General features: G+C 35.6%; 1 protein-coding gene and 1 pseudogene across 2 annotated transcripts in view; one reads left to right on the top strand and one right to left on the bottom strand.

Moving 5' to 3' along the window:
• CATSPERE (catsper channel auxiliary subunit epsilon) overlaps positions 1-26,362 on the bottom strand; it is a 172,688-nt gene that overhangs the window by 93,225 nt on the left and 53,101 nt on the right. For both annotated transcript variants that reach the window (XM_088016862.1, XM_088016863.1), the window contains exons 6-7: positions 23,170-23,194; positions 15,931-16,008 (exon numbers count right to left, since the gene is read on the bottom strand). In XM_088016862.1, coding sequence (XP_087872988.1) covers positions 15,931-16,008; positions 23,170-23,194 — 103 coding nt within the window. The remainder of the gene's footprint in view (positions 1-15,930; positions 16,009-23,169; positions 23,195-26,362) is intronic.
• Positions 2,130-3,202, top strand: LOC114215610 (protein-L-histidine N-pros-methyltransferase pseudogene; annotated as a pseudogene).

Raw genomic sequence — 26,362 nt, 5'->3', positions numbered from 1 at the left:
CAAATAATCTGATTGAAAAATGGTCAAAAAGCTGAACAAGCATTTTTCCAAAGAAGACATAAAAATGGGCAATGGGTACTTGAAAATATGCTCAACATCACCAGTTATTAGGAAAATGCAAATCAAACCCACAATGAGATGATACCTCATGTCTGTTAGCATAGCCTTAATAAAAAAAAAGAAAACACGAGATAACAAATGCTGGCCTGGATATGGAAGAAAGGGAACACTTGTACATTGGTGCAACTGGTACAGCCACTATGGAAAACAGTATGGAGGACTGTAAAACAAACAAACAAACAAACAAAAATAGAATGACCATATGATCTAACAATTTCACCTCTGGGAATATATTCAAAGGAAATGAAAACACCCAAAAGCTATCTGCACCTCCATATTCATTGAAGCATTATTTATAATAGCTAACACATGGAAACAACCTGTGTCCAAGTGATGGGTGAACAGATAAAGAAATTGTGATATACTGTATATACACAGTGGAATATTATTCAGCCATAAAATAAACCCCAAGGAAATCCTGCCATTTGTGACAACATGAGGGCATTATGCTAAGTGAAAGAAGTCAGAGAAAGACAAATACTGGATGATCTCACTTATATGTGGAGTCTTTTTAAAAAACCAAACTTGTGGAAAAAGAGATCAGATTTATGATTACCAGAGGCAGGCAGTTGGGGAAGGAAAATTGGAGGAAGTGATGAAAGGTACAAACTTCATTTATAAGATAAATAAGTACTAGGGATGTGATATACAGCATTGTGGCTACCACTAACACTGCTATATGGTATACAGGAAAGTTGTTAAGAGAGTAAATGCTAAGAATTCTCATCTCAAGAAGAAACCCTTCCTCCCTCCCTCCCTCTCTCCCTTCCTTCCTTCCTTCACTTTTTCTTTTTATTGTATCTATATGAGATAATGGATGTTAACTCAGCATGTTGTGGTAATCACTTCACAATATATATAAGTCAAGCCTTAAACTAACACAGTATGTCAATTTTATCTCAGTAAAATTGGAAAAAATTAAAATTAACAAACGAGGAGTGACATCAGCAAGATGGCAGATGAGGAGGTTCTCTCACAAAAACAACAATTTAACAACACTCCATGGACAAAAGAGCTTTGGGAGAGCTCCAGAGTATAGTTAAGAAACTTCAGCAACCCAGTGGAGCACAAAATCTGAAGATGGTGTGCAGAAAATACAGGAGGCACTTAACCTGCATTACCCTAACCCTCAGGACAGCACAGTTGAATGCCAAGAGGAATTCTGCTGCCTACAACTTCCCATGGGGGACAAGGAGAGCAGGGAGGCTCCAGCAGCCCTCACCACCATCATGGACCTCCACAGCCTTCTCTACTGAGGACCCCCACAGTCTTCACCAATCTGAACCCCAGCATATGAAAGCATAAATCTCACTGGTAAAGAAAACTATATAGACAAACGCAGAACAAGGTAAAATTGTAATGGTGATGCATAAATTATTTTTAATGCTAATCTAAAAGTTAAAGAAGAAAAATCTGTTAATGGATATACAACACAAAAAGAAGTAAAAAAGAAGTCTCTGACTATAAGAACACAAAGGGGGCAGAGTAAAAATGTAGTTTTATATGCAGTTGAAGTTAAGTTCTATCAGCTTAAACACTTTAACTACAAGATAATTTATGCAAGCCTCAAGGTAATCACAAAGAAAAAACCTTTAGTCGATATACAAAAGATAAAAAGAATCATAGCAAAGCTCTACAAAAATCCCCCAAAGGAGGACATCAAGAAAGAGAGGAACAAAGCAGCTGCAAATTAAACAGAAAACAATTAACAAAATGGTAATATTAAGTCCTCGCCTATCAACAATTTCTTAAATGTAGATGGATTAAATTCCCCAATCAAAAGGTATAGAGGGTCTGAATGGATAAAAACAATAACAAACCAAGATCCAGCAATATGTGGTCCACAAGAGACTCACTTTAGATTTAAAGACACACATGGGCTAAAAGTGAAGGGATGGGAGAGGGGCTGGATGGGCAAGTTGGGCATGATAGCTCTAGTGCTGCCAGGCAGCAGCTTCTTCTCCTCACCCAGGTACTGGCAGTGATCAAAAGAGTGGCCATGGCCCCTAATGAGACTGTTCCTGGGCTGGCTGTGCCTGAGCCTGGTGACCATATGGCTAGTGCAGAGGATGTGGACTCTGTGGAACCTGCTCACCCACTCCCTGTAAGTGAACATGACAAGCGGTACGATGGTGGCAGCAGGTGGCAGGAAGGGGAACCACCAGGAGTATGTGTACAATGGAGAGAAATTATGCTAATCACTCCAGGCTGTTTTTGTTCAGAGTAATCTTGATCAAGGAACACAGATCTTAAACAACAGCATTGGGAAATCGGGCTGGCTTTTTATCTAATTTTATCACTCTTTTGTGTCATCTGTTCTTAACCTGTTTATGTCTAGAACATCTATCAGTGGGTTGCTAGGAAGATGCTCAATGTTTGTGTTTTCACCAGGTCAGTTTCAGAGACTACTAAAAATTAATCCAAACTGGAAAATCCATAGTCTTCTTGATTTCAGTGCTGGAGATGGAGAAGTCACAAAAATCATGAGCCCTCATTTTGAAGAAATGTATGCCACTGAGCTATCTGAAATTATGATATGACAGCCTCAGAAGAAGAAATACAGAATATCTGGTATAAATAAATGCAGAATAAAGGCTTCCAGTATGGTGTCATCAGCTGCTTCAATTTGCTGGACCACTATGATCAGTCTGTGACTTATTAAAAGGTATCAGAAGTGTCTTGGAGCCAACTAGAGGCAGGGTCATCCTTACCCTGGTTTTACCCTTCCATTGCTATGTGGAAAACAGGTGGCAAGTGGGAGAAACCATCAGAAATTTTAGAAATTAAGGGACAGAGTTGGCAAGAACAAGGGAGTGGTCTGCTTAAAGTTTTCAGAAAGGCTGGTTTTGTTATTGAAGCTTTCACCAGACTACCATACCTGTGTCAAAGCAACATGTATAATGACTACTACATTCTGGATGATGCTCTTTTTATGTTCAAACCAGTACAAACATATGGAGGCCCAAGTCTTCAGAGCCCACCCCAAGAATGTACACTCCAGAAGAATGTCTGTTTTTGCAATTACACATGTGAAGGGAGGACCTTTGGGGACTGCCATTCTGAATATCATGTAGGAATTTAAAAAGCCAAAATACTAATTATTTCTTTGTGGTGTATAAAAAGAATGTTTTTAAAAAACAAAAACCCAATTCTTTGAGGATTTTTATCAACTCTTTACTCAGTAATACAGGTCAATTATGGAAGATATTTTCTCTACTTAATTGCAGTGGAAACTCATTCCCAGGCAAAGCAATAGTCATGAATTCACATGGAACCAATAAATATGGATTGTTTTTAATAAAATGAAGACCAGTAATAAAATTGTCCATTCATTTGCAAATATTTTGTTATAAAATAGAGCCACTGATACTCTTTCATATTTAGAAATTCTGTCATTATTAAAAAATGTTTTTAATCATGCTAATAAAGTTTTTTGGAGATAAAAAAAGTGAAGGGATGGAAAAAATATTCCATGCAAATGGTAACCAAAACAAAGCAAGGGTGACTGCATTTATATCAGAGAAAATAGAATTTAAGTAAAAAACCGTCTCTATAGATAAGGTTATTATATAATGATAAAAGGATCAATTAAACAGGACAAAATAACAACTTATAAATATATATATACTCAACATCAGAGCACCTAACTATATAAAGCAAATATTGACAGATTGGAAGACAGATACAGCAATACAATAATAGTAGAAGTTTTCGATGTCCCACCTTCTTTTTTTTAAAGATTTTATTTATTTATTTGAGAGAGAAAGAGAGAAAGCACAAGCAGGGGGAGGGGCAAAGGGAGAAGCAGGCTCCCTGTTGAGCAGGGAACCCGATGCGGGGCTCCATCCCAGGACCCTGACTGAGCCACCCAGGTGCCCCAGCGTCCCACTTTCAATAATGGTTAAAACATCCTGATAGAAAAACAATTAAAAAACAGCTGACTTGAACAACACTATAGATCAAGGGTACCTAACAGACATATACAAAACTTTTCATCACCATCAGAAGAATACACATTCTCCTCAAGTGCATATTTTCCAACCTAGATCATTAGAGGTCAAAAAACATGCCTTAAAAATGTAAGAGGATTAAAATAATTCCAAGTATCTTTTCCAACCACAATATAATGAAAGTAGAATTCAATAACTGTAAGAAAATGTGAAGATTCACACATGCAGGAAAACTAAACAACATACTCTTGAACAACCATTGGATCAAGGAAGAAATCAATAGGGAAGTTTACAAAGACCTCAAGATGAATGAAAACAAAAACACAACTTATGGTATGTATCAAAAGCAGTACTTAGATGAAAGCAATAAATGCCTACATTAAAAAAGAACAATCCCAAATAAACAACCTAACTTTACACCTCAATGAACTAGAAAAAGAACAAACTAAGCACAAAGTGAGCAGAAGGAAATAAATAATAAAGATCAGAGCAGAAATAAGTCACGTAGAGAACAGAAAAACAATATGGAAAAAAATCAATGAAACTAGGAGTAAGTGTTTTGAAATATAAACAAAATGGTCAAATCCTAAAATAGACTAAGAAAAAAGAACACTCAAATAAAATCAGAAATAAAAGAGGAGACATTACAACAGATGCTTCAGAAATAAAAAGAATCATAAAAGACTATTAAGAACAACTATATGCTAACAAATTGGATAAACTAGAAGGGATAGGTAAATTCCTAGAAACATACAATTTACTAACATTGAATCAAGAAGAGAAAGCCTGAGCAGACCAATAACAAATAAAGAGATTGAAGCAATAATCAAATATCTCCCAAAAAAAGAAAACCCAGGAACAGATAGATGGGTTCATGGGTGAATTCTACCAAACATTCAAAGAAGAATTAATATGAATCCTTCTTCAATTCTTCCAAAAACTAGAAGAGAGAACACTTCCAAACTCATTTTATGAGGCCAGCATGACCCTGATACCAAAGCCAGACAAATACACCAGAAGAAAATAAAACTACAGGCCAATATCTCTGATAAACATAGATGCAAAACTCCTTAATAAAACACTAGCAAACCAAATTTCACAGCACATTAAAAAGATTACACACCATGACCAAGTGGGATTCATCCATGGGATGCAAGATAGTTCAACATATGCAAATAAATCCATGTGATACACCACATTAATTGAATGAAAGATAAGAACCACATGATCATCTCAATAGATGCAGAAAAGCATTTAAAAAAATTCCACATTCATTCATGAGAAAAAGTCTCAACAAAATAGGTCTAGTAGGAACTTACCTCAAAACAATTGTGCAAGACTGTTGAATCACAGATCTGTACTTCTGAAACAAATAACGCAACATATTTTAAGAAAAAAGAAAAAGAAGAAGATAACAGGAAAGGAAGGATGAAGGGGAGTAAGTCAGAGGGGGAGACGAACCATGAGAGATGATGGACTCTGAAAAACAAACTGAGGGTTCTAGAGGAGAGGAGGTAGGGGGATGGGTTAGCCTGGTGATGGGTATTGAGGAGGGCACATTCTGCATGGAGCACTGGGTGTTATGAACAAACAATGAATCATGGAACACTGCATCAAAAACTAATGATGTAATATATGGTGATTAACATAACAATAAAAAATTTAAAAAAATCCAAAAAAAAATAAAGGATTATGTATATAGAGTCTCCACAGCTAGCACAAAAACCAATGGGTAAAAACTGAAAGCTTTTCCTCAAGATCCAGTACAAGGTAAGGATGCCCAATCTTACCATTTCTATTCAACATTGTACTAAAAGTTCTAGCTATAGCAATTAGACAAGAGAAAGAAGTGAAAGGCATTCAAAGCAGAAAGGAAGAAGTAAAATTGTCTGTGTTTGCAGATGACATGATCATATATGTAGAACACCCTAAAGAATTAAAAACAAAAGACCCTGTTAGAGCTAGTGAATTAATTTAATAAAGTTGCAGAATAAAAAAAAATCAACATTCAAAATAAGTTGACTTCTATTCACAATGAACCATGTGAAAAGGAAATAAAAAATATAATCTCGTTTACAATAGCAACAACAACAAAAAAGAAAAGAGGAATCAACCAAAGATGTGAAAGATTTCTATACCAAAAACTGTAAAGCACTGGTGAGGAAAATTAAAGAAAACATGGATAAATGTAAACATATTCCATATTCATGGATTGAAAGGATTAATATTGCTAAAATGTCCTTACTACTAAAAGTGCTTTACAGATTCAATTCATTCCCTATCAAAATCCCAATGCCATTTTACATAAATAGAAAAAACAATCCTAAAATTTGTATAGAACCACAAAAGACCCCAAAGAGCAAATGTAACCTTAATCAAAAAGAACAAAGCTTGAAGGGCACCTGCTGGCTCAGTCAGTTAAGCATCTAATTCTTGGGTTTGGCTCAGGTCATGATCTCAGGGTCCTGAGATTGAGTTCCTTATTGGGCTCCCCACTCAATGGTGAGTCTGCTTCCCCTTTCCCTGCCTCTGCCCCTCCCACTGGTCATGCACTCTCTCGCTCTCTCTAAAATAAATAAATAAATCTTAAAAAAAGACAAAGCTGGAGGCATGATACTTCCTGATTTCAATATATATTACAGAGCCATAGTAATCAGAACAGTATAGTACTGACATAAAAACAGATATATAGACTAGTGGAACAAAATAAAGAGCCCAGCAATAAATCCATGCATTTATAGTCAACTGATTTTTGACAAGAGTGCCAAGAATGTACATGGTGAAAGGATAGTTTGTTCAACAAATGGTGTTGGGAAATGGTGCCTGCATGCAGAATTAAATTGAACCCTTATCTTGCATCTTATTTTTAAAATCCACTGAAAATGAACTAAAGACTTAAACATAAGACTTAAAACCATAAAACTACTAGAAGAAAACATAAGGGAAATACTTCTTGACATTGGTCTGGGCAATGACTTTTTTGGATATGACACCAAAAACTCAGGCAACAAAAATGAAAGTAGACAAATCAGATTGCATGAAATTAAAAAGCTTCTGCACATCAAAGGAAACAACCAACAGAGTGAAAAGGCAACCTACTGAATGAGTGAATATATTTGTAAGCCGGATAGATGATAAGAGGTTAATACCCATAACATATAAGGAGCTCAAACAATTCAACAGCAAGAAAAAATTAACCCTAATAAAAAAAATAGGCAAAGAATCTGAATAAATATTTCTCCAAAGAAGATATACAAATGGCCCTAACAGGTATATGATAGGTGTTTAACATCACTAATCATCATGGAAATGCAAATCAATCATAAAATCACAGTATCACCTCTCACCTGCTAAAATGGCTATCATCAAAAAGATAAAAAGATAACAAGTATTGGCAAGATGTGGAGAAATAAAATCTTTGTGCACTGTTGGTGGGAATGTAAATTGGTACAGCCATTATACAAACCAATATGGATGTCCCTCAAAAAATTAAAAATAGAACTACCATATGATCTGGCAATCCCACTTCTGGGGATGTATCCAATGGAAATGTAAACAGAATATCAAAGAGATATCTGCCTTCTTATGTTCACTACACCATTATTCACAACAGCCAAGATATGGCAATCAAAGTGTCCACTGATAGATTAATAAAGAAAACGTGGTATATGTATACACAAAGGAATATTATTCAGCTTTAATAAAGAAGCTAATCCTGCCATTTGAGACAACATGGATGAACCTGGAGGATGTTATACAAAGTGCAATAAGCTGGACACAGAAAGACAAATACTGCTTGAGTTCATTTTTTTGTGGAATCTAAAAGTCAAACTCATAGAAGCAGATAATAAAATGGTGGTTACCAGGGGCAAAATGGGGAGATGTTGGCTAAAGTGTACAAAGTTTTAGTTCTGCAGGTTGAGTAAGTTCTAGAGATCTAATGTATAGCAACATAACTATAGTTAACCATATTGTATACTTGTAATTTGCTAAAAGGGTAGATGTACTTCTCACCACACACACAAAGAAAAAGTAAAAGAGAAATGGAAATCATGGGAGGTGATGGATATATTAATTAATTTGGAGCAATCATTTCACAATGCATACATATATCAAAACATCAAGTTGTATACACTAAAAATAAACAATTTTGTCCATTATACCTCATAACACTGAAAAAAAGCAACAGAAAATAAGTGTTGGTGAGGCAGTGGAGAAATTGGAACCCTTGTGCGCTGTTGGTGGGAATGGTACAGTTGCTATGGAAAACAGTATGGCAGTTCTTCAAAAAATTAATAACAGAATTACCACAGGATCTAGCAATTCCACTTTTGGAAACTCACAACTCAAAAGTTTTGAAAGCAAGGACACAAAAAGATATTTGTACAGGGGCGCCTGGGTGGCTCAGTTGGTTAAGCATCTGCCTTCGGCTCAGGTCATGATCCCAGTGTCCTGGGATCAAGCCCCACATCAGGCTCCCCGCTGGGCAGGAAGCCTGCTTCTCCCTCTCCCACTGCCCCTGCTTGTTATCTCTCTTGCTGTATCTCTCTCTGTCAAATAAATAAATAAAATCTTAAAAAAAAAGATATTTGTACACCTTTGTTCATGACAATTTATTTTATTTTATTTATTTTGTTTTATTTATTTTATTTTATTTTTTCATGGCAACATTTTATAATAGCCAAAAGGTAGAATCACCCAAATGCCACTGAAATATGTATGGATAAACAAAATGTGGTATATACATACAATGGAATATTTTTTATTCTTTTTTAAAAATTTATTTTGTTTCCAGTATATTTAAAATACAGTGTTATATTGGCTTCCAGTGTACAATATAGTGCTTCAACAATCCATATATTACCCCGTGCTCATCAAGATAATTATGCATACTCTTAATTCCCATCACCTATTTCACCCATCCCCCCAGGTAATCATCAGTTTGTTCTCTATAGTTAAGAGTCTGTTTTTTGGTTTATCTTTCTCTTTTTTTTCCTTTGTTCATTTCTTCTGTTTCTTAAATTCCACATATGACTGAAATCATATGGTATTTGTCTTTCTATGACTAACTTATTTTGCTTAGCATTATATGCTCTAGATCCATCCATGTGTTGCAAATGGCAAGATTTCATTCTTTTTTATAGCTGAATAACATTTCGTTGTATACATATATACATTATATACTATATATGCATATATACAATATGTACAATATTATATATGTACATACATATTATATATACATATATTACATATGTATATATATTAGGTATATATGTATACATTATATTCCATTGTATAAATATACATTTTACATATATATAGTAATGGAATATATATACAAATTACATACACAATGGAATACTATATATATATATATATATGTATATATATATATATATATATATACACCACATCTTCTTTATTCATCAACTGATGGACACTTGGGCTGCTTCTGTAGTATGGCTATTGTGAATAATGCCCCAGTAAAAATAGGAGTGTATGTATTCCTTTGAATTACTGTTTTTATATTCTTTGAGTAATTACCTAGTAGTGTGATTGCTGGATCATAGGGTAGTTCTATTTTTAATTTTTTGAGGATCCTCCCTACTGTCTTCCACAGTGGCTGCACCAGTTTGCATTCCCAAAAACTGTGCATGAGGGTTCCTTTTTTGCCACATCCTCACCAACACTTGTTTCTTGTGTTGTTGATTTTAGCCATTCCAATAGGCATGAGGTGATAACTCATTGTGGTTTTGATTTGCATTTCCCTGATGATGAGTGATGTTGAGCATTTTTTCATGTGTCTGAGGGCCATCTGTATGTTTTCTTTGGAGAAATGTCTGTTTATGTCTTCTACCCATTTTTTATTAGATTACTTGGGCTTTTTTGGTGAGTTTTATAAGTTCTTTATATATTTTGGATACTAACCCTTTATCAGATATGTTATTTGCAAATATCTTCTCCCATTCAGTAGATTGTCTTTTAGTTTTGTTGTTTCCTTTGCAATGCATACAATGGAATATTATTTAGCTTTAAAAAGAAGGGAAATTCATGCTACAACATGGATGAACCTTGACTATATTATGCTAAGTGAAGTCAGTCACAAAAAGACAAATACTGTATGATTCCATTTATATAAGGTACTTAGAATTGTCAAATTCTTAGAGACAGAAGCACAACCATAAGAATGTACTTAATGCCACTGAACTGTACACTTAAAGTAGTTATTAAAATGATAAATGTTTATGTTTATTTTACACGTTTTTTCAAAAAGTACATTCCTTTAAATATCTAAGGGATCCTGGGGAGGGCCTGTTAGACAGTTCTCCGATATGACACTGAAAGAACATTCAGTCATCTTTTTGCCTTATTTCTAAGTTTTGGATATTTTTTCTCAATGCATATAAGTTCCTAAGAGATTTCACCTCTGAAGGTAAAAGACACTAAGAAAAATAATTAAGATTGCAATTAATATAAATTATACATACATGTTTAGTAAAGCATTTAAATATATATTTAATTAGATTTGTTTAATTTTATGTTTATTTATAAATAGAAATTTATATTTAATTTTATGTAATTAAATACATAGCTAATAATTATATAAAATCAAATGCTATCTAATACTATCTGATAGATATATATTTAATTATAATTAGAAAATCTTATCAACTCATAAAATTCAGAAGACATCACTGAATTCTAAACAACAAAGTATTCTTATTAAAAAAGTTTAAAACCTATGTTTTCTTTTAGAGTGATTTTCCACAAGAAATCAGTAGGAAGAAAATGAATCTGTAAACAAATATTTATAGCAATAAGTCATTATTAGAAAAAAAATCCTGAGACAAAGATTAAAATTGGAAATTCTTAAAAACCCAAAGAGATTAAACAGAAATGTACATGATATCTCCTCGTTGTTAAAATAACATATCTTTTAAGATCTGGCTACAGTTTAGAAATGTTTCTTTTACTTCACTGTTTGTTCTAATCACATGACATTTGTATCATATATCTATTGATTGTCTTTTTTAAATTGAGACTTTCCTTTTTCTTGGTCTGATGAGTAATTTTGGGACTGTATCCCCTGAATATTTTAAGTATTATATAATAAGATTCTAATTCCTATTTAAATCTTTTACGTTATCAGGTAGTCAATTTGTTTAGGATCAGAATGCATGTCCTAGATCACTTTTGCGGATTGTGCTTCAAATGTCAATTTAACTTATAGAGCTACTGCAGGGCTGTTTTGTTCCATTTTCGTGTTAACAGGAAGAGAGGACTCCACCCAATAGTCCCCACAGCACTAGCTGCGGGGGGGGAAGCTGTGTTTCCTTGTTATTACAGGGTAGAGGTTATTCAGAGTCCTGCCGACAGGCACCATAGGGAAGGAGTACTGCCTCACTGCTTCATTGCTTCCTTATTATAGGATGGGGTTGACTTTGGAATTCCATCCACAGGCTCCGCAGAGGAAGGGTCCCACATTGTTATTGTAAGGCAGAGGTATGTCTGCAATAGCCAAACTGTGGAAGGAGCCGAGATGCCCTTCATCAGATGAATGGATAAAGAAGATGTGGTCCGTATATACAATGGAATATTACTCAGGCATCAGAAAGGATGAATACCCAACATTTGCATCAACATGGATGGAACTGGAGGAGATTATGCTAAGTGAAATAAGTCAAACAGAGAAAGACTATTATCACATGGTTTCACTTATTTGTGGAACATAAGGAATAACATGGAGGATATTAGCAGAAGGAAGGGAAGAATGAAGGGGGGAAATCGGAGGGAGAGACGACCATGAGAGACTATGGACTCCGAGAAACAAACTGAGGGTTCTAGAGGGGATGGGGGTGGGGGGATGGGTTAGCCCGGTGATGGGTATTAAGGAGGGCACATACTGCATGGAGCACTGGGTGTTATACGAAAACAATGACTCATGGAACACTATGTCAAAAACCAATGATGTACTGTATGCTGACTAACATAACATAATAAAATAAAATAAAATAAAAATAAAATCCAAAAAAAGAAATCATATGTGCATAGCAAAGGAAATCAAAATGAAAATGCAACCTACAGAGTGGGAGAAAATATTTGCAAATCATGTATCTGTTAAGGGGGTAATAACCAAAATGTACAAAAACCCATACAACTCAATAGCAAAAAAACTAGCAATCCAATTAAAAATGGGCAGAAGATCTGAATAGACTTTTCCCCAAAGAAGGTATACAGATAGCCAGCAGGTACATGAAAAGATGCCTCACCTTACACCTGTCAGAATGGCTAAAATAAAAAAGATAATAAGTGTTCATGAGGATGTGGAGAAAAAGGAATTCTTGTGCACTGTTGGTGAGAATATAAATGTCCATTGCTGCAGCCACTGTGGAAAACAGTATGGAGGTTCCTCAAAAAATTAAAAATAGAAATACTGTATGATGCAATAATTCCACTACTCGATATTTATCCAAAGAAAATGGAAACAGTAATCCAAAAAGATCCATGCACCCCTATGTTTATTGCAGCATTATTTACAATAGCCAAGATATAGAAGCAATCTGTCTATCAGAGGATGAAAGGACAAAGAAGTTGTGGTATTTATATACAATGGAATATTATTTGACCATAAAAAGAAGGAAATGTCTCCATTTGCAACAACATGGATGGACCTTGAGGGCATTATGCTAAGTGAAGTAAGTCAGACAAAGAAAGACAAATACTGTATGATATGCTTGTTTGTGGAATCAAAAAGAAGCTGAACTCATAGAAACAGAGTATAATAGTGTTTGCAGGGTCTGAGGGGGTGAGCAAAATGGGGACATGGTGGTCAAAGGGTACAAACTTCCAGTTATAAGATGAATTAATTCTGGGAATCGAATGAATAGCATGGTAAATAGTTAACGATGCAGTATTAAATACTCGAAAGTTCATAAGAGGATAAATCTTAAATAACCCTACCACAGAAAAGAAATGGTAATTATGTGAGGAGATAATGGTGTTAAAAAATGCTACTGTGGTAATCATTTCATAATATATAAGTGTATCAAATCAGCAGTGTACATCTAAACTTATACAATATTATATATCATTTGCATCTCAATAAAGCTGAACAAAAAAAGAAACCAACACTCATTACAAACAAAACAAAACAAAACATAAACCAACCCAAAATTCATCAATGGCAGAATGGATAAAAAATGTATACTGTGTTGAAATGATGAAATGTCATACAGGAACAAAAATGAATAAACTATAGGTACATTATAACACAAATCTTATATAAAGTAGATTCCCCAAAAAGGAATATGCACAATGTATATAAAACATGATTCCATTTATATAAAGCAGAAAATAAACACAAACCCAAAACCTACTAAACAGCATTGTTTAGGAATCAGGAGGCAAAATAAAAATAAAAGCAGAGCAATTATTACTGTAAAATTCAGAATAATGGTTACCTTTAGAGGGAACAAAGGGATTATATCCATCAAGTACTTCTAAGGTAGAGGGAGAAATTATGTCCATGCAGGTGGCACATATGGGGACCTTCTGTACTATTGTTAGTGTTTTACTTCTTGATAGTGGTCATATGGCTAATTATTATTCATTAAACTGTATACTCAACTTTTATGCTTTTTTCTTCATGATATAATTCACAGTTAAAGTGTTCAAGAAAAAAACCTCAAAATAAAACCCTGACCTTTTTAATACCTTTAAACTAAATTGTACCAGTAAGTTATTCTGTACCCCACCCCTGAGCTATACCCAACTGTTGGTCCTCTTTTCCCTGGTGTGGGTGTTGGGCATAGGGTAAGGCTCATAGGGGAAGTTAATGAGAGGCAGGGATGGGCTGAGGTTCAAAGAGGTAATAAAATACAGGAATGAGTTAAAGATAAGGGAATATTTAGAGTTCAAAGTCAGAGGTGGTTCAGGAAGAGAATGAAGAGTAAAGGGTGGGATTATGATTTGAATGCCCGTCAGTCACATTACATGTTGGCTGATAAAAACGCAAACAGAGAATTTATATTTATTTTACCAGAGCTGTTTTGTTGATGATTTATCAAAACTGTAGCATTAAAATAATGCCCTAAAACTACATATATGAAAAAAATCCTGATTTGGTCAAGGCAAGCCTCTTAGAGGGCAGTTACTTGACTTGAGACGGAAAATATGAGAAGATGAACATAGGGAATGAGCAGTTACCATAGATGGAACAGCATAGGCAGAGACTCAGAGCCATGGAACAGCAGGTGTGTGCAAGGAAACAGCAGAGTGCTGTTGCTGGAGGTAGGACACGTGGAGAGCTGAGGCCAGAGAAGGGTGGCAGAGACAGAATATTCCAAGGCTTTGTGTGCCATGTTAAGAGTCAAGAGTCTGCTGTTGGTAACCAAGAGCCATAGAAAGGTTTTATGAGAATGACATGGTAGTGAATAAACATGAAATTTAAAAAAAGCGAAGTATTAGGTATGCATGGACAAAATAATGTTAAAATGCACATATTTTCACTTAGAAAGATTAGAAATTAACAGTAATGCTTAAAGTTTTTAATTACAATTGATTAATTTTATTGCCTCTAAAGCCACTTGCCAAATAAAACAATTAATTGATAGGTTGTCATTCTGCTTTATTAGTCCATCTCTTGTGAATTTCATTACCAAGAGGCATGTAACATGCTATTCAAAAATCAGATCCTGACTCATTAGTCATATGAGATTAAAACTGCTCATTTTATATTTCTCTTCAATACACTTTAATTGTAACAGAAGACAGAACTTAAATCTTGAAAGAGGTAAATTTGTAACAAATAAGAGAAAGGACTTACAAATATTCCTTGAATTATAATGGGATATGTCAAAAATGCATTCAAAGCGCCTAACTTACCAAACATCATAGCTTAGACTTGCCTACCTTAAATGTGCTCAAAACACTTACATTAGCCTACAGTTAGGCAAAATCATCTAACACAAGGTCTGTTTTATGATAAAGTGTTAAATATCTCCTGTGAATCATTGAATACTGTACTGAAAGTTAAAACAATGGTTGTATGGGTTCAGAAGAGTTTATAAGTGTACGGATTTACTCTTGTGATCACTGCTGCCACCTAGCGTCATGCGATGGTATCACACCACATATTGCTAGTACGCTAGTCTAGGGGGAAAAAAGACCCAAGTTCAGAGTACAATTTCTATAGAATGCAGATCACTTTTGCACTATGGTAAAGTTGAAAAACCGTCAGTCAAGCCACCATAAATTGAAAGCCATCTGTATTGGGGCGCCTGGGTGGCTCAGTCGTTGAGCGTCTGCCTTCGGCTCAGGTCACGATCCCAGAGTCATGAGATCGAGCCCCACCTCGGGCTCCCTGCTCTGCAGGAGGCCTGCTTCTCCCTCTGCCACTCCGCCTGCCTGTGTTCCCTCACTCGCTGTGTCTCTCTCTGTCAAATAAATAAATAAAATTAAAAAAAAGAAAAGAAAACCATCTGTATTTATCTGGGGCACTGCACCTTTAGGAAATTCACTAGTCTCCAAGTGGTAAAGGATTCAGTAAGGGACTGGACAGATTTTTGAAGCATGGTTTTACGATAGATGCACAAAGAATATCTTTAAAGCGCTTTGAAGGTTAGCATCTTCATGAATAATGCAGTTCATAGAAATTACAGACAATGCTCAGTAGAATTCAAGAGAAAGATTTATAATTGTGGCGATTGAGCAGTAGCTCAAAATCACTACAATGGCTAAAGATAATGGACAATTAAGGTGTATTTAGTTAGTTCTGGAATACTTAAAATATATTATTCAGAGCCCTTAAAAAGGAAACAGCATATTATTTTGTGATAATAGTAATGTTTCCACCTACTAGTGAAGGTTCATTTGCATTCCACAGCAACTCATTGGGGTCTGCATTTTCTGGATCATATATCCATATAACAACAACCTACAAAATAAAAAGTATTTGCATTTCTTTACATTTTGGACAAATTTCATTTTTAGTTGTGGCAAAACACAACCATAAAATTTTTTTATTTATTTAAAAAATTTTGATTATCCCATTAAAAATATCAAAAGTGTTGTGTGTTTTTAACAAGTGAAATAGACCAAAGACCTATGAAGGAAGAGTTAAGATCCATCTACACTCCTGCGGTAACTAATTTTAAAACTCTGTATGATTGTGTATGTCTCTTTCTCTACAATCATAATTAGACACAGCGACCCCTCACCCCTGCACTTTTTACAAAAATGAAATCACATAATACATGTTATTCATAACTCGCCTTTGTTACTTAGACGCCACGGCCATTTCAATAGATGCAGATCTAATTTTTTTTCTTTCTTGTTAATTTTTTTCTTGAATAGACAATTTATTCACATAGTTAAAAAATTATATTAAAAATAAAGTGAAAATTGTCTCTCCCACTCTGTACTCCATCTGCACCCCACAAGTATCTACTACTAGTAAGTTTTCTTTATATTTCTGTAAAATTTTTGTACATAACTAAGATGTTATTTTTTCTTTTTATATAAATGTAAGTATGCTAAATACACTTTTCAAACATTATATTCTTCACTTAAAGTTATATTTTAGATATATTTACATATTCTCATTAATTTTTCTACTGCTTATTATTCCAAATTATGGAGGAATCATAAGTAACTAGTAACTTACTAATAAACATTCATTCTCAATCCTTTGCCATTATGATCAATGCTATAGTTATTTTGTACCTTGGACTATACCTAAAAGTGTAACTGTTGAGGCATAAAGTATATGCATTTGTAATTTTCATAGATACTGTTAAATTGTTCTCATAGCAGCTCCACTAATATACTGTCACACCAGCAGTGTATGAGATTTCTTCTTTCCTCACAGCCTTCCCAACATAGTGTATTGTCACATTTATAATTTGCCAGTCTGATGGGTGAAAAATGGTACTTTGATGCAGTTTTAACCTGACTCTCTTTTATTTATAAAAAAGTTTGAGCATCTTTCCATATGTTCAAGTTCCACTTGTATTTCCTGTCTTGTGAACTATTTGTTCATTTCCTTTACCTATTTTCCATTTTTCTATTGGGTTGTTAGTCTTTTATTTACTAATTTGGGGAAGTCCTTTAAGAACTTCTACATCTATATGTTTTGTATCTTGATCTGTGTTTTGGTTAGGTGGTTTTAAACACACACATATACACATATATGAAGATTTTATTCCTTTTATAATTATATGACATTCCTGCTTATCCTATTTCACCTGTTTGCCTTAATTGTATATTGTCCCTATATATTTCTGCCCTCCCTCCCTTCTTTCCTTCCTTCCTTCCATGCTTTTTATAGCAGGGTTTTATTTCACCTTTATATTTCCTTCACCTATTAAGCCTCTCTCAATCTATGCAACTTGATTTAAACAACTAGTGTGTATCCTTCCTTATTTTTCTCCACACTATATGTTTGCAGACATGTACACAAATACATATTTACATTTATTTATTTTTTAAAAAGGCATTTTAAGGGTTTTAAAAACAAAATTGGGTCATATTATACACACTTCACATATTCTCTTTTTCTCATGCAAGTATATACATCATTGAAATTCTGCAGTGTCAACTCTTATAAGGCCTGAATTACATTCTACAGGCATACGATATAGTAATTCAATAGTTCCATATATCACCCAGTGTCCCTCATTTAACAAAATTTGAGAGTGGCTCTTGCTACAGGTTCTGTGTCTTTCTTGTTAAATTTATTCGTATTTTATAGTCTTTATTGCTATTATAAATTTGTAATATTGTACTTTTTTTGTGTCTTATTACTTACACTATTATGTTCAAGACAATGTTAAATAATAATGATACTGAGCACATCTGTCCAGTTCCTGATTTTAGTTGAATCAGAAGTATTTTATAATTTGTAATAATTATTTATAGTTATTTGAAAAGTCAATGTTTTTTATTAAAACCAAGTGGTTCCCTTCTAAACTTATTTTGCTTGGTGTTTTCATTAGGAATGTCTATTCAATTTTTAAATTTACTATGTGATCATTTATTTTCATCTTTATTGTGTTGATGGAATGGATATTGTCGTCAGCTTTCTTGGTATTGAACCAATGTTGCATTCTGGAAGATACTGGTCCTTTTCAATGTATTCTTTTAATATATTGCTGGATTCCATTTGCTAATATTTGTGTAGAATTTTTGTACCTATATATACAAGGATATTTGTCTACACTTTCTTCCCTCCCTCCCTTCCTAACTTTCTGTTTGCCTGCTTTTGGTTTTAAAGTAGTGTTGGATTCAGAAAATGAGTTGAGGGAAATTCCTATCTTCTTTATGATCAGGTGAGACTACATTGTTAAGCACAGATGATATTATTACCCTCTTCGTAGATTTTTTTATTATCGTGAAATAATTTCCCTCTTCATGTCTTTGAAAGTTTTTGGGCTTCACGTATCTTTTGACATTCATATCATCACTCCAGTTTCCTTTTTTAGAAAACATTTTATTTATTTATTTGATACAGAGAGAGAGAGAGCACAAGCAGGGGGATAAGCAGGCAGAGCAAGAGGGAGAAGTAGGCATCCCCCTGAGCAGAGAGCCCGACATGGAACTCGATCCTGAGATCATGACTGGAAACGAAGGCAGATGCCCAACCAATTGAGCCACCGGGGCCCGCTCCCCAGTTTCCTTTTGATAGTATTAGCCTGTTTGCATCATTTTCTTTCCAAATTTTTTGTTATTCTTTGTTTTAACTATGTAACTTTTATTAAAATCAGATTTCTGGAGTTTCTGTCATTTAATGGGTGAATTTAATCCAATCACAATATTGATTACTAATTTAATTTAAATGATTTTGAAAACCTTATTTTTATGTCCCTATATTCTATGCTTAATTTTTCCTTATTTTGTGTTTCATTACCTTCTACTAAACTGTTAGCATTTTAAAATTTCTTCTTCCAGAACTCTACTTTTTAGAAATTTTAGAAATTACATATTTTTTTCTATTACTTTAATGGATAGTCTTACATTTTACATGCATATTTAATGTAGGCTAAAGTTAATCCAGTATCCCTATCCTGGATGCTTATAAGGACCTCAAACAATTTCAAACCCAAATCCCCCTTCATTTTCCACTCTTTATGGCTAGCTTTTTAATTTTATTTTGTTTTTTAAAAAAAATTATTGAAAAGTTTTGTCAATGCTTATTTAAATTTATTAGCATATTATATGGTTCATTTGTTCACCATTACTCAGATACACATATCTGAGTATTCATGTCTTCAATTGTGAAGAATTCTCCATAATCATCTCTTTCAGTATTATGTCCAATTCATTTTATTCCCTTTTTGGAACTCCTATTATACGATATGATATATGCAGTATGATAAACTGTTTCAGTCTATTCTCTATGTCTCTTAACTCTTTAGATATTTTCCATATCTTCATTTTTATGCACTGCATTCTGCATGATTCCTATTCCAAATCACTGATTCTGTAATTTTCTCAACTGTGTCTGGTCTTCTATTGAAACTGCTATTGAATTTTTATTTTTAGATCCTATTTTTTCATTTCAAGACATTTTACTGAGAGGTTCTTCAATTTCTGAATGCTATATAATTGTTTTTTATTTCAATTCCTTCTGTTATCCCTTTGAATACTTTAAATATGGATTTAGTAGTCTTTCAGATGCTTCTCATTTTTAGCTTTCAATAGTATGAACTTTCTCCATTTTTATGTATCTATTCCAGACTGTTTTGCGTGTGTGTGTGTGTGTGTGTGTGTGTGTGTGTGTGTGTGTGTGGTTTATACCTTTTACTTTGAGGTTATTTTCAGAGGGTTTGTTTTCTATGAGAATCTTATACACACTGGGTTATGGAAATGAGTTTTGCAGTCAGATTTTCTCTGATTCTTTCCTTTCTCTTTTTCAGGGTTTGCTGATTTTCTTTAGTGATATGTTTGGGTTTCTTTCTCTTTATTCTTTGTATATTTATTAGTGGTTTTTGATTGTGGTTTCCATCAGGTTTATATAAAACCTCTTCTTCATGTAACAGTCTATATTAAGTTCATGGTCATTAAAGTTTGAACCCATTCTTTACTCTCCTCCTCCCCCACATTTTCAATATATGTTGTTATATTTCACATACTTTTGTGAATTCCTTGACTTTTTTTTTTTACAGAAATATTCATTTTTACTGCTTTTGTGATTCCTACCTTTATACTATCACTTTTGGTCTTTCCTTTCCACCCGAACTGTCCCCTTTAATATTTCTTGCAGGGCTGGTTTAGTGATCATGAACTTCTTTAGTTTTTGCTTGTCTGGGAAACTCTTTATCTCTTCTCCTTTTCTGAATGATAACCTTGCTGGATAGGGTATTCTCAACTGCAGATTTTTCCCATTCAGCACTTTTGAGTGTATCGTACCACTTCCATCTGGCTTGGAACGTTTCTGTTGAAAAATCTCCTGCTAGCCTTATCGATTTTCCCTGGTAAGTTACTTTCTTCTTTTGTCTTGCTGGTTTAAAAATTTTTTCTTTATCACTATATTTTGCCAATTTAATTACAGTATGTCTTGGTGTGTGTCTGCTTTTGTTGATTTTGATGGGGGTTCTCTGTGTCTCCTGGATCTGGATATCTGTTTCTTTCCCCAGATTAGGAAAGTTTTCAGCTATTATTTCTTCAAATAAATTTTCTGACCCCTTTTCTCTCTCTTCCTTTCCTGGGATTTCTATAATATGAATGTTATTATGTTTTATGGAGTCACTGAGTTCCCTAATTCTATTCTTGTTTTGCATAATTCTTTTTTATCTCATGTTCAGTTTGATTACTTTACATCATTCTGTCTTCTGGGTTATGAATTCATTCCTCTCCTTCTTCCAACCTCTGTTCATTCCATGAAGCATGTTTCTCATTTTCTTTATTGTGCCCTTTATCTCTGCTATATTGTTCCTTACCTCTGTGTTAAGGATCTCACTCATGTCTTCTACTCTTCTCAGGTCCAGTGAGTATCCTTATGATCAATGCTTTAAATTCTGTACCAAGGCAGATTACTTATATCTGTTTCACTTAGCTCTCTGGCTGTGGCCTTGTCCTGTTTTTCATTTGAGCTAAATTTCTCTGTCTTCTTGTTTTGTCTACATCTCTGTGCCTGTTTCTCTGTGTTAGGAACATTAGCTATGTCTCCTGTTCTTGAGGGTAATGGCCTTATGAAGAAGAGGTCCTGTAGTGCCCTGCCATATAATGTCCCCTGTTCCCCAGGACCTGATGCTTCTGGGAATGTCTCCAATGTGTGCTGCATGTACTCTGCTGTTTTGTCCTGGCTGCTTTATCCTTCAGGCCAGTTATCTGCAGAGTCTCTCTTTGCTCGTTGTAGGCAGTGTCTTGTCCCTGGCTTTAACATGGCATGTTTTAACTAGGTGTGCTTTGGTCTGTTTGTGATATGAGATCTGTTGCCTCTGCTGGCAGAACAGAGGCTCTGCAAAACTCCCACAGTGGGATGTGTGGTGTGAGCAGGGGTTTGGGTGGTCTTCTAGGGGAGGCGGCCTGCTGCACCTGGACTGGGCAAGTATGGTTCAAATGGGTGGTTCCCCTGGAGTGTGTATCAGGGGTTGGGTTTGGTATACACAAGTTAGTTAGTGAATGTCGGCACTGCACTGGTTCCTGCAGGGAGCCCTGTGCTTGTGCTGAGGGTCAGGGGAGGGAAATGGTTCTGGCCAATTCCTTTGTTCCCAGAGGTGTCTCTCCATGAATGCTGCCTCTCTGGGACTCACAAATGAGCGAGTAACCTTCCCAATGTGTGCTGCAGGTTCTCTTCCAATCACTGTTTCCATGCTGTATGTCTGCTAGTTGTTTGCCTGACTTCTCCCCAAGAGCAGTGCAGTACCCCCTGGGCTGTATCCCAGTCAAGCTCACTGACTTTCAAAACTCCAGGCTTTAAACCCCACTGGTTGCAACAACTCACAAAATTCAACCCCTCTCACTTTCCAAGCCAACTGGTATGGGGATTCATTTTTCCTGTGTGCTCCCCTGTGTGCTAGTCTATCTCTCACCTTCCCTCCCGTCCACAGTGGCCATGATCTGTTCTCTCCCAAACTGCATCTCTGCACTTCCTACCTTCTTCAGTGTGGCTTCTTTTCTACCTGTAGTTCTGGAGTTTATTCTGCCAGTCTTCAGGTCAACTTCTGGTGCATTTAGAATAATTTGATAGTATCTAGTTGTATTCATGGAAAGAGGCAAGCCTAGGGTCCTCCTACTCCACTGCCATCTTCCATCCTTGGACCAGATTTTTTTTTTTAATTTAAATTCAATTAGCCAATATATAGTACATAATTAGTTTCATATGTAGAGTTCAATAATTTATCAGTTGTGTATAACACTTAGTGCTCATCACATCACTTTCATCACACCCACATCACATCACCTCCTTAATACCTGTCAACCAATTACCCCATCCCCCCGTCTGCCTCCCTTCCAGCAACCCTCAGTTTGTTTCCTATAGTTAAGAGTCTCTGGACCAGATGTTAAAACCTTTTGATCTCAAGACCCCTTCATAGCCTTAAAAATTATTGAGAATCTCACAGAGCTTTTGTTTTATGTGGGTTAGATCTATCAATATTTACCATGTTACCATTAACAAACTGAGAAGATTTGAAGATATTAATTTATTTGAAAAACTATAATAAACTGATAAATGTTAACATGATATATATTTTTATGAAAAATAACTATTTTCCAAAACAAAAAATTAGAAAAATTGTTTTACATTTTACATTACAAAATGTCTTTAATATCTGCCTTAATAAGAGACAACTGAATTATCATCTGTGCTCTTACATTCAAGCTGTTTTGTATATATTATTTTGGTGGAAGCATATGGAGAAAATCTACCCTCACACAGATATGTGGTTGGAAAAGGATCTCCTCATGGATCTCCTGAAAAGGTCTGTGGAGCTCTAGGGGTCCTCAAACCATATCTAAAATATCGCTGCACTCTTAAGTAAATTTTGTTGAAAAATTATTTTGGAAAATTCTTCTGCGAAACATGAAAGATGAGAGGTAAATAAGATAGTAGTGATATAGGAAGGATATATAAAATTTTTTTAAAATGTTTTACCTGGGTTAAATTGTGAAAGAAATTTCTGTTGGGAAAAAGAGGAATCATATTTTAGTAAACAGCACACTAAATATTAGTTTGAATATTCCACTTTCAATATACATATTCTTAAGTCCTTCAATATTCTCCTTGTATTCTATTACAGATATATAAATAAATACTAAATGTTAAAAAAGCTACATATGTCTATAATTAAACATAACTATTGATTCTCACATGTCATCATGTGTCAAAGGGCTGAGAGGCTTGAATCTGCATGCTGCCTTAACAATACTACAAGTTCATATAGCCAAAGTTGCATGGGTATTAATCTTTAAAAATGTGACATGATCATTTTGCCTAAGAAAACCTGTAGTGTTTACATGCTGTAATTTATGTCAAATACAAGTTCATTAATTAGCAATGCAAATCCTTTATTAATCAGCCTTTCAATGTAAATTTTCTGAAAGGGACAACATTCATTTGCATGTTAAGTTGCATGTTTTTTAGAAAGTGATTTTTTTTTCATTTAAAGATATCTATATTTTCTTTATCATATAATCTATAAAAGTCAATGCCTCAGGACTATGTCCTTTTATTGGCTGATTGCTGCACAGTGCCCAGTACATTATTATATATAAAACAAATGAAGATATTTCAGGAATCAGTAAATATGTATGCAGTGAATGTCTGAGACCCATATAAGGAACACACTATTTCATATGTTCAATCTGATTTTAGAAAAAAAATGAAAATAAGTACTATAAATCTTTTTTTAAGATTTTTTTTTATTTGACAGAGAGAGAGAGAGAGCTCACAAGCTGGGAGAGTGGCAGGCAGAGGGAGAGGGAGAAGCAGGCTTTCCACAGAGCAGGGGGAGCCTGATGTGGGGCTCGATCCAAGGACCTTGGGATCATAACCTGAGCCAAAGGCAGACGCTTAACCGACTGAGCCACCCAGGCACCCCAGTACTATAAATCTTGATAGGCAAATGTGCTAGGAGTTCACAAAGTACTAAGTTGATCAAAAAGATCCATAGCTCCAGGGCTGGTATGTCTGCCCTGTGTTATACTACTTGTCAGAGGTGCAGGAAATAAGAACAGAAGTGAAAACTGAGTTACTTATCTGGAAAGGAATATCTAAAGGCAAAAGGAGAAATATACTGATAATATGAGAAAGACTTTATTTAGTATTAATACTAAAAAGCTTATAAAAAGTAACCTTGTAGAGAGAGAGAATCAGCTGATGTTAAAGTAATAACCTTGATTCCCACGGATGATTAGCAACATTCTGTTGGATCTTTATCAGTTTGCTTGGCGTCCTTGAACTGGTGCACAGACTGAAGTGTATAATAAGAGGGTCAAGGAAAGAAACCTGAATGGAGCTGACATTTAAGGTAAGGACATATCATAAAAAGCCAAAGAAAGAAACTGGGAAAGGATCATCATAGACATAGAAGAAGCTGATGTCACCAAGATGATGCAGTAAGGGAAGCCAGCCTCTGTGCCCCCACAAAAATCAACAATTAGACAGCTATCTACAAACAAACAGTTCTGGAGTGCTCAAGAGTCAACTTAAGAAACTTCAACATAGTGGAACAAAAACCCGAGAACAACTGCACAAAAGAGGAAGGAAGAATGCTTCATTTTTTCCATATCCCCCCATCTACCGAGCTGGCCCTGCTCAGTGCCAAGAGGGAACTCACCAGCTAGAGAATTCCCTTCTCCAGAAAAGGGAACGCAGGGAGAGGGACTAGCTTCCCCAGTCTTTCTGGGTATTGCATGAAGGACCTGCTTTTGGTTTCACCCCACCCAGGGACCAGCAAACCTGAGATGTATAGAGATGACTAGGAACAAGGAAGAAGGGCAGGGGTTACCAGTATCAGCCACACAGTAGGAGCAACCAGGGTTCCCAGTGACCTGCTCTTTAGAGAGGACCTGTCAGCTTTCACCACAGAAGAAACGATTGATCAGTATAGTCACCAGGGACCTCTGCAGATTTCACTAGTTTTTACCACACAGGTTTTTGCATTTGTAGATGCCAGCTGCCTGTGTCCCTTCCCATTCCCTTCCCCTCACTCCTGCCAGAGAATGGGATCCACATAGGCAGCTAGCCCCAGCCTTTGCAGCTGTGCAAGTGCAAGATGCAGCCCAGAACCCCACAGCTGACCTCTACCCCCTTGTGGGTGCTTGGGGCTAGCTTCTCCAAATGTGCACCTAGAGGCCCCCCAGCCCAACTTCCATTACTTGCTCTGCTACCATGAGCATGTCTGTGGCAAGACCCTGCAGCAATGGGAATACATCCCAATGGCCAAGGCTCTCAAAGCTGTTTGTGAGCCCAGATCTGGCCCTATCTACTATCACTGGCCTCCATTGCTGTTCCTGCATATCTGGTGAGACATCACAGCCACAAGACATAGACAGCCAGGGCTCCTATAGCTGCTAGTGTGCCTGCATTCAGCCTGGCCCTTGCCCTCAATACTATGTGTGTGTCTGAAATGGACCCCTGGCCGTACACTGAAAACTTCAGCAGGCCCCCACAGCTGAGTATGTGTACACCACTGGCTTGGGCCACTATGACTTCCAACTCTGGTCCCTAGTCACTGGACCTGGAGGAGCTGCTTAGAACCTTAACAGCCCTTGCAGTGACTATGGACACTACACAGCACTTGCCAGATACCACACAGCTGTTGATGTTATGGACTCCAGTGGCCTGAGCTAATGAGACATCATGCCTCCTTGAACCCAAAGATGCCACATGCCACTGAGGTGCCTTACATCATGAGACCTGGGGTCATAGCACACTCTACCTCAAGGTGAAGGTTTTCCTTAGCAAAGTTAGTCTTCCAGCCCCTTCGGAAGAGGTGACTGTTTCTTCAAATATGTAGATACTTATGTGAGGCTAAAGGGAACATGAAGAATCAGGGAATCTTGACACCACCAAAGGAACACAGTATATTCCAGTAATGGATCTCCCAAAATGGAGATAAATACCCTAAAAAGGAATTCAAAACAATGGTTCTAAAGATGCCCAGAGAGCTACAAGAGAACAAAGATCAACAATTTAATGAAATCAGAAAAACAATAGAAGAACAAAAGGGGAAGTTCAAAGATAGAAAACATTAAAAAAAAAAACAGAAATTTTGGAGCTAAGGAATACAATGACTACACTGAAGAATTTACAGGAGAGCTCCAATAGAAGCCCGGATCAAACA

This window comes from Eumetopias jubatus, unplaced genomic scaffold, assembly GCF_037043125.1.
Source record: "Eumetopias jubatus isolate StellerSeaLion01/CBP00866 unplaced genomic scaffold, mEumJub1_p1.0 scaffold_12, whole genome shotgun sequence".
NCBI classification, from domain to species: Eukaryota; Metazoa; Chordata; class Mammalia; order Carnivora; family Otariidae; genus Eumetopias; species Eumetopias jubatus.
This window is presented reverse-complemented; position numbering and strand designations above follow the sequence as displayed.